Raw genomic sequence first — 13327 nt, 5'->3', positions numbered from 1 at the left:
CCTTCCAGTGCATAACATGATCTGAAGCAGCAGGAAGGAGAGGAGCTCACCTCGTTGTGTTCCAGGCAGGCGATCATGATCTCTGCCAGTATGGACAGCCATGAACAGCCATGAACAGCCATAACACATTCTAGGCAGGTTATTTATTGCCCCTTCCAGTGCCTAACATGATCTGAAGCAGCAGGAAGGAGAGGAGCTCACCTCGTTGTGTTCCAGGCAGGCGATCATGATCTCGGCCAGGATGACCACGCCGGTGCGCCCCACGCCCGCGCTGCAGTGCACCAGCAGCGGGGGGTTGGCGCTCCGGGGCTCGGCCGTGCTGTTGGTGTGCCGCCGCACCGACTGGATCTCCTCCAGGTACGCTGCCACGTTCAACAGGACACAAATCAGTCATTAGGAGAGGAAGCCACACAAGCTATGCTATTGTGCTGTATGACCACCAGAGAGTAGTAATTTAACAATGGACATATGCCACAGAAAAAGGATGCATTGTACAAATCACAAACCCTCTCCCCAGTTCTAACATCAGCCATCGGAAGATGCATAAAATGAAAAACAACTGCAACACCACAGAAGTAGGAGCCCATTGTGAGTTATATCTGCCCCATTTTTTAGCTGCATTCTCGTCACATTAGGTGCAGAAGTCATACCCCAACCATAGCAATACAGACCTACAAGGATCATCTAGCTTTTGAAAGGATTTCCTTGCCTTGTTCTCCTATTCCTACTAAAGACAGCTACGGCTGCAACATACTCGAATGCGTAGTATGCAGTGCAATTATGTTTTATTCTATACGGACTTCTGATAAATTATTTGATTTAGACAGAAGGAGTCACTTTAATAAATTGGTATATTCCTGCAAAAAATATAATTCGGTATCTCTTGCTGGTGTGAAGAAACCTTTTACAATGGAATGCTTGGCTTACTTGTCCAAAGTTACTTCATATATAGCAGCCATTTCAGAAGGTATTAATAGAACACCACAAACCACACCCCAAACCAAAGGTATTAAGTACAACTTACATAAAAATCCCTTTAAATCTTCTGGACAGCCATGCTCTGGCCAGTCAGTGTACTGCAAATGCCAAACCGTTCTCTCCTGTCCTGTGAGCAGATGTTTAATCTTCAATCCTGTCGTTGCGTAGCAGCCGGAGTCGGTGCGGAATCGCGTGGTAATCTTAAATCTTCCATATGTCACAGTGTTGTGTCTTGAACCAAGACGTGGCCAGTATCTGAAGCTTTTTTCTCTCCCACTTTCCTTAAAAGCAGAACACTTGCTTAGCAAGAAACCGAAGAACATTCATAAAACTAATGTTCCTGTAGTAACAACTGTATCTCTCCTCCACTAAGTAGTATTAATGTGTTATGGCCTCTTACTGGGAAAACCAACTTTCCATCAGAAAGAGCTTGCAAATTCATTTTTCTGCCAAAGGAATCAAGACAGAAAGGGGTCACTAGAAACTTATCTTCAATCAATCTAGTTGGTGGAAAAAACATCCCCCTCCTCTAACAGATTATAAAAAAAATCATTGTGGAATTTCTGGGAGAAACACAACTCAATTTATACTCACTTCCTCTGCTGTCACCATAGCTATGATGGCAATCCCTTGTTCCCAGATCATCTGCCAGAAATCCTGACATGTGTTTTGCAAAGGGCCCTGTGTGGCAATATAATCCCACTCTATGCCACCAACAGAGATCTGTGAAAATAGAGACATTAGATTAGTAATTATTGAAAACCCTCTCCCCAGTTCTAACATCAGCCATTTGAAGATGCACAAAATGAAAAAAGACTGCAACACCACAGAAGCTAAAGCCCATTGTGAGTTATATCTGCCCCATTTTTTAGCCGCATCTTGTCACATTAGATGCAGAAGAGCCACAATTGTACAGATTCATAGCTAAATAAATGTATTTTATATCACAAGCTTCACATCAAACTGAGAAAATAAAATGTATTTCTCCTTTGTGAATTTGAGGTCTTTTAGAAAATTCCTGTTTAGAGAAGCTTTCTACTCTAGTGCTGTAAATATTATTACTGTACTAGTTGTTCTTTCCTGAAAAAATATTATCTTGCTTGAGAAGGATCAACATCTGTGAATGAAGCAGAGAAACTATGATGCCATGTCAGTATACAAACAGATTTATTAAAAAAAGACAGCAACACAAGTGCTGCTTTGACAATCTCAACTCTTCTCATAAAAAACAACTGTAGTTGCCCTTAGAGCAGATAAATGTACTGAAAAATGAACTGCCCTCAAGGTTCTTGAAGACACCCTTCAAAGTCTTTTAAACAGAGCTTAAAGAGTTAAGGATGGGGGCAAAGGTCAGCTGAAGGCTTTGAAAAAGCCAGTTTCCCCCTGGCTCTGGCTCTAACCATCCAAAAAAGCTTAAGCTAGGAGCAAGCCTACTGCTCATAGTGGATAGTCTGAGAGTACAGAAAAGGAAGAAACAATGCAGCTCAAAAATATCACAGTCATTGCAGAGGAATCCAGTTTGCTTTAAGCATATTTGCCTCCTTAGCTCTGGGCAGAATGGAGATCTCTTGTTAGCAGCAATCCCCAGAGAGGGAACACAGAAAAGCAACAGTAGATCAAATCAACACAGAATCAAAATGCAGAAGATCCCTCCAGTAATTAACCCCCTATTATTCTAGGTGATTAGGAAAACAGGTTCCTGCTTTCCCCAAAGAAACCCTGGAGAAGAAAAGAAAGAGAGAGAGATGGAGTGATTGTCACTGATTTCACCAAACCAAAAACTGATAGGGAGATGCATTTTCAGTTGCACGTGAACTGGGAAATTTCTCTGACCTTGATGTGGGATGCATTGATGTAACCCGTGTTGTTTTCTTTGGTTGGGACCAGCTCCACCCTGGTGTCATCGTAGGGAAGGACGTCCTGGAAGCGGTTCCTCTCGGCGTTCTCGGGCAGCCGGGCGATGGAGCACTCCCCATCCCGCAGCCTTTTCTTCTGGACGCGCTCGTACTCCGTGAACACCATGCCCTGCTCCAGCCGCTGCTCCAGGGCTCTGCACTGCAACACAGCACACAGCCGGGCAAGGTCACTCTCTGAGGGCAGCCTGTTTACACTGAGAGCTCATGAGATGTAAAATTGACGTATTTTCTTCTCCTCCATACTTCTGCAATGCTTCTCCAGCTATTAATGCTTCCACAAGCATACCAGAATAAATTAGAGGCAATCCTAACCAGCAGGAATTTTGTTCAAGTGAAAACTAAGCAGCCTGTTATACTTCACTAGGTCACAAAGATTTAGTTGGGTACTGCTGGTAAAGGAAAAATTACTTCATAGTTTCTGTAAAGACAGCCCATCTGGGGAGAAAAAATTTGGCCAACCAGTTATGCCGTACTGCACACTGCTTCAAATACCTTTGATCCACCTGCTCAATATAGCAGCTGGGTGACACAGTTTTAAATGTCTCCTTTAACTATATAATAAACAAAAATAATAATAAAAAACCTCATAAACTTAGTTTTTTGGATGGAAGAAAACTATTAGAAAAAAATCTAGATTTATACTTTTAACTGCAGCAAGTTTCTAAGGCAGGAAAGCTGCCTTAGAAACTTGCAGCAGTTAAAGTATAAACCCATAATTTTTTTCTAATAGTATAATTCCATCTTCTTTATTTAATAAACTACTCCCTCCTCCCCTTTATTCTTTTGAAACCAAGTTGTTTCTAAATCATAAGACACTTCTGGAATTTCTGCATCTCTCTGCCAACAATAAGGAGGAATAATGTGTAAGATTTCAGCCAGAAAATTTCATCTATGTCACATGTCCCCAGATTCTTACAGCAACTGCTCTGTGGTATCAGGTCATGGAAGTGTCTTATATCAAGTAAGTATGCCAAATGTTACAGAGGAAGGTGTAAACTTCCCTCATATGCAATTTGCACAACAATACATCAACTGCACAAACTCATTTATTATCTTTAGGCTAAACTCACATATTTAAACTGACAATAGCATGAAGCTGAGCATTTTTTTTACTAGTTTTTACTTCTACATTTTTTTTATCCTGACACAAGCTGATGGAATCTTATGTTTCTCAAATAATGATCCTCAAATTCTAGAACCTGCTGTCATCTCATTGTTCTGACATCCTCTACTGAGTTTAAAATTTCAGCACATCAAACAAGTTCTATCTATATTTTTTAGGGTCTACCTGAACAAAATAGATAAATTCAATCTGCATAAGTTGTATTCTGAGGATGCAATTTAACTTCAAAACTTACTCTAAACACCATATGAATTACTAATAATTGCAAATAAAATCAATCTCAAACTCAGAATTTTAGATTTCACACCTTTTCACTCTGGAAAACCCATAATTAGGAGAGAAAGCAGGATGAGTTGCACAAAAATATATCAGTAGGTACTAGTTAATTCATTTCCTGTATGTTCAAAGGGTAAACTATAATTGAATGACTGTCATCTTAAAGAAAAATCTGAATTACACCAAATATTTCTAGTAATGACTTGTCAACCTGGAATCTTTTTATTTTCTTTCTCTTCTCATCATTTGAGTTGCATTAATATGAAGCATTTTACAATCAATAAAATGTACCATTCATAATCATGTAATTTTGAAAAATTGCTATTGTAAATCAAGCATTAAAAAACTTCAACATACTCTTTCATCATTTGTTGCTCTCGTTGATTCTTCCTTCCCCTCGTCTGGCAGAGGCATCCTAGTCAATGCCAGTCCATTTAGGGCAGCTAGCTTCAGAGGCCCCATTTTTTTTGCATCATTTTTATTCTTTTTCATACCCTGCAAAAGAAAAGCTAAAACTTGTAAATACTCTTAAATATCTGATGAAGTTATAAAGCAGAAACCAGATGAGTTCAGCTAAGCAAAAGATCCTTCTCTGGCCCCTTCTGTGAACAGCTCTGACCCTTTTCTTTGATAAGCCCTGCAGTGAGAGGTTAGGGTGGTGGGACTACATTCCTCCAGGGACACAGCACAGGTCTGTCTTCATTCCAGACAGGTTAATGAAACTGCATGAGAATGACAAATATTGTTCTCTACAAAGCTCACCACTGAGGGTGTGAGGAGGCAACTGCAGATACTTAACATTCTTGAACAGACCTGGGAACATTTCCCAAACCCAAAAATACATTACAATGATTCCTTACTGGACTATTCAGTTTGCAGGCACTTTTCTTCCCTACAATCAGGCAATGACCATATACCTTTCAGATATTTGGATACAGTTAAATGTTTTACTAAGTTTGCAACACACTTGACATACAAAACATGAACACAGAACTGCAGACAGATTTGAGTCCTGGACTGGGCCATGAATCTAAATTACAGAATTACCATTACTTATTTGGTGAAAAATATCAAAGGGGGATTTCTATGAAGGAATCAATTCAAATTATTCTTTTAAAATGGGTAAGAGGAAACTTCATCATTCCTGCCATTGCTAAGTTTAATTGTTAACAAAAATACACAGAAAATATGAGCACATGTGCTGCTTGGATGATAATGCTTTCAAAAGTTAAATGGTGGTAAGAAATAGGAAGACAAACCTAACAGGATGAGACTGCATTTAAAAGTGAAGTGAACACAAACACAACAATAAAAGTTCATTGAAAAGCAAAATGTGCAAGCATATGTTGGGGCCAGCTTTGTAACTAGGATATTCATCTCCATTGTGAACACAGAAAGGTAATGTTCTGTATTATGCAACAACACTTAAATGTTTCTGAAGCAGAAACTATGTTACAAACACTTGAAATGAAAAATTCTGATATTAATTTAATTTAAAGGTTGACAGGAACATGCCATAACTACGTAACTGTCAAAAGGAAAAGCAAGGTCTGATTTTGGTCGACACATTACTGTCTGAAAATGTATATTTTGGAGAACAAATAGGAACTATTTCAATACATAGCTTTTGCATAGGTTAGTTTTTGCAATATCTGCTATTACCACAGAAGTACAATTTATATGGCAGTTCCCCTGCAGTCCAGCTTGTGCAGAAAACTATTTGACACTAACTCAGGTATCAATCAAATTTAAAAGGCAAAATAATAATATAAAATGGTCTTCCTCTATTAGCATCTGAAATCTGCCACAAACTGCATAAAACTGAACAAAATTTTAAAGCAAAGTGGGCACTAAGGAGTGCCAGTGTAATTGTTCATTCCACACAGACCTTGATGTTTCTATGAGGTAGGAATTACAGAAAAGGTGAAACTTGCAGTTTTTCACTATTTACAGTGTCATAAGATTGGAGTAGGAGAAAGAGATATGGCAAGCAAGAAATACCTTCAGTGGGATAAAAACAGCTTGAAGAGAAGGCAGAAGGGAGAGGATATGAAAAAAGGAAGGCATGAAGTAAAGAAGAAAATGCAAGGAAAGAATTTATTCCTTAAGGGGTCAGGTTCCCTCTTAGGTCAGAAGAAGCAGGTAAAGAAATTTTTTAAAAAGTAGATATTTCATCTACATATCATTTTTCAGTGAGAGAAAGAAAAGAAAGTTGAATAGAAAGAGTTGCTTCTGCTCCAGATAAGAAGTAGGGCAGAATAGGGATCTAGAACTGATTTTAAATTAGCTTTTTCTAAAGTTCCTAGCCAGGTTAGGTTTTCAGATGGATGGAGACTGCACAGCTGGATTTGTGTGAGTGGACTAAGCAAACAGAACTCAGACATGGCAGAGAAGGGGCTAAAAGACAGCTAAGCAAAGTTAACCAGGGAAACAGAAATACAAAGGTCAAGCTTAAGGTAGCTTTAATTCAAATGCTTTAAAAGCATCTCAGACTGACTAAAAGAACCCCAAACTTCAAACAAAAACAACAATCAACTGCTACAGACAACTCAAAACATAGCAAATAGTATCCACTTACACCTAGAGGGGGAAGGCCTTCCACAATATTCTTCTTCCCAGACAAAAGATCAGACACGGGTCTCTTCTTTACTGAATCTTTCCTTACTCTGTATCTGCCTGATGTTGTAAGATCAGATTCTGACATAGATGGAGTAAGCAGTCCTTCCCCTCTTCTCTGTACCTGGCTTTCTACTAGTAAATGAACAGGGCTCATATCTTTCATTCTCTTCTCTGCCTCTGTGATGTGTAATTTAGGCTCAAGGATATGCAAAGGGCCAGCAGATGAAGTAACAGAGCTATAAGGGTAGTTCAGTACTGAATCATGAGAATAACCTCCCATAACAGATGAAAGTTGGGTTTGATCTTCAGGGAGAGGAGAAAGACTTGTACTGGCCTTATTCTCTTCTTCAAATTCTTCTTCTTCCTCACTACTGTGAATCAGCATAGTGGCATCTGAAAGGGTTTTCTTGTGATCACAGTTCACACATTCTTCTTGCTCACCTTCTTTTTGCTTCGTTCTCTCCATCAGAATGTTGGGCTGTGATCCTTCTGAGATAACTCTTGGAAGAGCCACATCTGCTGCAGAAGCTGACATGGTCCTCTCTTTAATTCTCATTCCTTCAAAGCTGGGAGTCAATCCAGCTATTTCAATACTGTTCCTTTTCTGCAGCTGAGCGTGGCGTGCCGATGTCAGAGGTTCACTGACCTCCTGAAGGGAATGGGCCACAGGCAGGCTGTCCTCCTGGAACGTCTGCACAGAGTGGTGCACTCGCCTGGTGATGAGATCCGGGTTGCTGCTGCTGATGTAGATGTGCCGGGAAAGGTCAGGAGTGCTGTTGGCAGGCCTGGGGTACGGGTACGGCGGAGGCGGGCGATAGACTTGAGTCTTCATTATGTTGGGTGCTGGGTAATCCTGGGACTGGAGCTGCACATTTGTCAGCTCAGGCACACTGACTGCCCCAACAACTGGGCGCTTTTCAGCAGGATAGGGGTAGGGGGATTGGCTATGGAAGCTGTAGTTCAGGTTAAATGGATAATGGTTAGACTGTGGGGCAGCAAAGTGGGCATGCTCTCGAATTTCAGGCTGACTGTAAACTAAGGCATCGGGCCTGCTGTAAGCATATGTGTTACTGATGTTAAGATTTCTCATTGAATGACTCTGCCTGTCTGTGTGCACCATCCCCCTGTTGAGCTGTCTCATCACAGTCTCATAGTCCGGCGTGGGACGGTAAGAAGGTGGTATTAGTGCACTGTGTCTGTGTGATGGGACATAGTCAGTTCTGAGCACATCACTTCCAGTAATGCTTGGGTTAGAGGACATGGGGGATGGCTGCAAGTAATGCTGTGGATTGTTCAAGGAGTTTGTGCTGTGTGCACTATAGACACTCCCATTGCGGATCCGACCGCTGTAGTCGTGAGGGGCTCTGTCCAAGCTAGTCTGAGAGTGACAGTAGTATCCGTTCTGATTGCTCACAAAGAGGTTATCTGAAAGCAAAGTGTAACAACAATCTTTATGCCCAGGACATCAAACAAAGTTATCCTCTATTAAGAGGCAGCTAAGGCAATGCTTGAGATTTTTAAAACCTCAGTTATTCTTAGCTATGTACTGAAATGGGAAGGAAAAAAACCCAAATCAAAATCCCAGCTTTTCTGTTGTTGTTGATACCCAAGGTATATACACCAGAATAACGTATTATATTTATTTCAATCATGTAAATCCCTATGGGAAAACACCATCTGTTTATGAATTACTTTCCTCTCTTTAGGATAGGCTTCCTAAGTTTAAGTCCAAAACAAACAAAGTTCGTATCAATCTTAAGCCACACCACTGAAAAAATTAATGTCTACACTAGGATTTGCACTAGTTTGAACAGCAAAGAAAGAAAGAAAGAAAAAAAAAAACACAACAAAAAACCAAAACAAAACAAAAATACCACCAAAACCCTAAAAACAGCCCAAAACAAGCAGACAAAACCCCTCGCTCTTCTCTCTTGTACTCCTTCAGGATGTATGTAGGTATAGCACAAGACCTCAAAAAAACAAAATTAACTCTTATCCAGAAATTTTGAAGGCAGTCTAAACTACCACCATATATTGTTCACATATATATATACACCTACACTGTAAAGAAAATGTTCCAACACTTTATACATCCAAGACATATTTAATAATTTTAATTACTACTTCATTGGATGTACAATTTGCCAGTCTCCAGATTCAGCCATTGCTGTAGATGCCTTCATGATTTAACTGTTTGGCTTCACCAAAATAATTGCCACACTTATGTTAATGAATTTTCTGACAATCAAAAATTGTTTTATGAAAAAAGTTTTCGAAAAGAGGACACCTGCAGTAGCAAGTACTCAGCAATACTTACAACACTAAACCGCAAAGAATCCAGTTACATTCTGAATGTAGCTGAATACCTGTATTTCATTTAGATCTGTGTAACTGTTTTGATAGAAAATGTGCTTATTCCTTCCTGTGAGCTGGCCTTTTAGAGTGCTATTTATCCAGCAGATTTGTAAGTCTGAAAAGTTCCTATCAAAGTTGAGGAGATTTTGCAACAGATTAGATTCAGCCCTTCAGGGCAGCAACTTTGTTAATTAAAGACACAATGTGTAACAATCAAAATAATGAGAGCAAGCAGCCATGACTCCACTGTAAAGTGCTAAGATAAAGAGTCTAAATAGCTTGAGAATGTTAGGGTTTGCTTGGGGTTTTTTCTTTAATTGTTTCAATCAAATATATACCAAGTCCATAACCTGCAAACTTCTTTAACCTTTGAATTCCTCAACACCTTGTAAACTTAGAAAATTGTCTCTCTTCCTGCATTCTGGATTTAACTATTTTTTAAAATTTTTTAGTTGTGTGAATTGTCTTGGGGCAATCTCTTTGCAGCTATTAAGACCAATATTGACAATGATCTCACAATGGCATAACATACCAGTTTGATACATGGACCAAAAAAGGCAATGGTCAGCTTAAACTCACACATGACACCTCAGTCTACAGTTGCTGCACATGCCAGAACTGCTCATCTCCCATAGGAGAGCACGTGGAGGAGGAACAGTGAAGGAAACTGGGGTTGTTTGGCCTGGAGAAAAAGAGGCTCAGGGAGAACCTTACTGCTCTCTACAACCATCTGAAAGGAGGTTGCTCTGAGGTGTGTTTGTGTCCTCCCAGGTAACAAGCGGCAGAACAAGAAGAATGGCCTCAGGGAAGTTGCATCAGGGCAGGTTTAGATGGGATATTAGGAAATTTCTTCTTGGAAAGAGTGGTGAAGCATTGGAACAGGCTTGTCCAGGGAAGAGGTGGAGTCACCATTCCTGGAGGTATTTAACAGACCTGCAGATGTGGCACCTGGGGACATGGTTTAGTGATGGATTTGAGAGTACTCTGTTGATGGCTGGACTTGGTGATCCTAAAGGTCCTTTCCAGCCTAAACAATTCTGTGATTCCATGATTGTATTTCACATTAGCCTACATGTCTAGTGTAGCAGCAAGCACCTCAATGACTGTTCTAGTACAAACCTACCCCATGTTCACCTATTAATTTATTCAGCCATAGCTAAAGTAGCTACACATATAAATTAAGTTTTTACCTTCTAAAATTGTGTAGTGTGGCCATGGACTTAATGAACTTACCTTGGGATGTTGCATATGGTTCACTGTAATGACCATTGTAATGCAGCTGAGGTGGTGGAGGCATCATATAAGGCTGAGGCTTAGGCTAAGAAAGTAAATATCTTACTATTACTTAAAAACTGATTATTCGTTTTAAAAATAATTATTGAAGTTTTAAAATGCATAATGTATACCATTGTACGCATATATATATAATATTATATATAATACTATACACACAGTAATAATGCGTATATTATATTGTATTGTATTGTAATGTGTATTATACTACAAATAAACACATAAAAAGCCTTAGTCTTAAACCATTTCTCTAAATCCACAATGTAAGTTTCTCCTTTGAGGTCATACAAAAAATAATCAGAAAACTAGGAACAAAACCTCGAAATTACACTCCACTAACCCAAGACTGTATCTCGCCATCTGACATCTAGGAGAGTCTCCTAGAGACAGTGTTCAAACTGAAACCAGAAGTGTTTAAAATATTTTTCATTGCAATTGTTTTAATTTCACTATTTAGATTTTACATAGCAGCTCTTCCTACAAGTCAGAAACAGTTCCTCACATACTAGACTCATCTTTTTCACTGCTCATTTTATTTCACTGAGGGGAAGTAATATTTGATTCAAAGTCAACTGAAGTCCATAAAAATGCAAACATGAATCTGTTTGCTTTCCTTACCATGGACATCCTGGATGAAGATCGCCTTCTAACAGGATTCACTGTAACTGGCTGAGTTTGTCTACAGAAGGAATTTAATGATAAGAAATTATTCTTAACAATAGCAAGACCTATTTCAAAAATCAGAAAGCACTCCCAAATTCAATTAAAAATCACTCTTAAATCACATTTCTGGGAGCCAGGCATGTGTTGGTCTTCCACACAAGCCTCAATAGGAAAGAGCTCTGTGCATTACCCATCAGAAAGCAAAATCAAAAACTCAAGATCAAAATATCTCAGTTAATTTCCTGTTCTACAAGTTGCCTGTTCTAAAAGTCAGACATAAAACTGTTTGGGGACTGTAACATTACAGATGTACAGGATCTGTAAAGCATTACTATAATGCATTAGCATTTGTATGTTCCAACATTGATGTTAATGGAATGAATTTTCATAATTTGTTGGATTGGCTCCAGGACATAAAGTTTAGAAGTCTTAGGTTCCTTTTCCCCCCACCATGTGCTCTGCATCTCATAGCAAGGCAGGTCAAAAGACAGAACGATACAAATGCAGGAACAGGTATTTTTTAGTGAGAAAGATGTTTTTAAGCTCACCCTTTGGGAAGTGAAGGACGAGAAAGGATTGGAAAGCGTGGAAGGGAAAGAATGAGGGAAGATTTCTGAGAGCCCTCCTCAGGTGGAGAGTCCAAGGAGTCTCTAAAGACAAGGTATGTACAGATTTAGAAAAAAAACCCTGAAGTTGATAGAGGCATGCAAAAGACAGTTTTCAGCTACAGGACCAGATGACAAGAAATCTTAAGAGAAGAAATAACCAGAAAAGTTTTTTTGAGGACTTAACCTGACATAAAACCACACTGTGGTTACAATAAGTAATCCTAGAGACAGACATTTATTATAGAACTACAGATCTGACATTATTTAGACAGAAATGCACAAGTCCCATGAACACACTACTTCTACCAGTGCTTATCACTCTCAAAAGACAGACAAGTTTACAAGCTTTGAGGTATGAGGTTTACTCTATTTCAAATTTATGTTACTTCTCAAATATTATACTTGATTATCTTTCCACTGGCCTCAGCAGATATCAAACATCTATCTTCCCATGTATGAAGAGGAGTGAAACATATGGAAACCATGCTTTTCCAGTGATAGAGTGTTCACTGTGTCTAATTCTCTACTCTTTGACTGAAGAAACTAAACTGAAGGAAAGCTGCTCCAGTAAAGTAGCTCAAATTCCAGCCATTGATTTACAAGTTGGCAGCCAGCCCATTTAAATTTAATTTGATGAATTGTATTAAATTTGCTTTGCACTGGTGCTACTTGAGCTATCCAGATTCCATGGATATCTAAAGAACCTCATACCTCTGAGCTGTCAATCCAGCACATTTCAGGAGTGCTTCACATACACTGCCCGCCCTTTTAAAGCCTCTAGTGTCCTTTCAGAGCAGCTCACCCAAACACAGGCCAAAACCCTGCTGCTTCCAGCAGCTCACAAGCCACAGCAATATTAGACCCCAAAGAAACTGAAGTCTCTCACAGCACTGTGATCCAGAAGCAAAGGCCAAACATTATTACTTATGGTGAGATTTCAGCACTTAATATTGCCTTCTGTTATAAATCAGTATGTACTTCAAAAACTGGCGGTGACTATTTTCTCAAAAAATATTAAGAAAATGAATCCAAGTAATCTAAATAGGACAGTAAAGACTTTACAGAGGGAGTGGGAGATTTCACTTCCCAATGAAAGCTGCAAGGGCACCAAGAGTTCTGCTAATGTATTCTACTTACAGGCTGCATTTATTTAGTCTGTAAAATTTGTGTCTAGCCACGCACATCCTCCACACATATTTTGCCGTTTCCATATCTTCCTGCCAAAAAAACAAAACCCAATATTTGCATTAAGTCAAACATTCATACCCTTTACTTGCTTTCAGAAAAGCCACTGAATTTTTTAAGATTAAATTACCATTGACCAACTTAATTTTAATGTAACATTATTAGTGTCACCAGGTTTTCCCTAAAACTCTACTTTGCAGAACCAAATATACACTCTAGTCTAACAATTTTCCTAGACTTATGAAATTTGAAAGTAGAAGCCTTTTGCTCAAGATACTTATTAGCTGTAACACCAATACAATTTAGAGTTT

At 39.2% G+C, this 13327-nt stretch overlaps 1 protein-coding gene across 2 annotated transcripts in view; it reads right to left on the bottom strand.

Moving 5' to 3' along the window:
• Nucleotides 1–13327, bottom strand: part of PTPN21 (protein tyrosine phosphatase non-receptor type 21) — a 44001-nt gene that overhangs the window by 7229 nt on the left and 23445 nt on the right. Inside the window, exons 10-19 of one of the 2 annotated variants that reach the window (XM_063160149.1) lie at nt 12969–13048; nt 11772–11873; nt 11179–11239; nt 10501–10585; nt 6872–8337; nt 4651–4788; nt 2812–3033; nt 1573–1701; nt 1025–1259; nt 202–362 (exon numbers count right to left, since the gene is read on the bottom strand). In XM_063160149.1, coding sequence (XP_063016219.1) covers nt 202–362; nt 1025–1259; nt 1573–1701; nt 2812–3033; nt 4651–4788; nt 6872–8337; nt 10501–10585; nt 11179–11239; nt 11772–11873; nt 12969–13048 — 2679 coding nt within the window. The remainder of the gene's footprint in view (nt 1–201; nt 363–1024; nt 1260–1572; nt 1702–2811; nt 3034–4650; nt 4789–6871; nt 8338–10500; nt 10586–11178; nt 11240–11771; nt 11874–12968; nt 13049–13327) is intronic. The other variant, XM_063160150.1, reaches the window with a different exon arrangement.

The sequence above is a fragment of the Melospiza melodia genome, chromosome 6 (genome assembly GCF_035770615.1).
Source record: "Melospiza melodia melodia isolate bMelMel2 chromosome 6, bMelMel2.pri, whole genome shotgun sequence".
In the NCBI taxonomy this organism is placed as follows: Eukaryota; Metazoa; Chordata; class Aves; order Passeriformes; family Passerellidae; genus Melospiza; species Melospiza melodia.
Note: the sequence above shows the minus strand (reverse complement) of the source record. Positions and strands in the feature narration are given on the sequence as shown.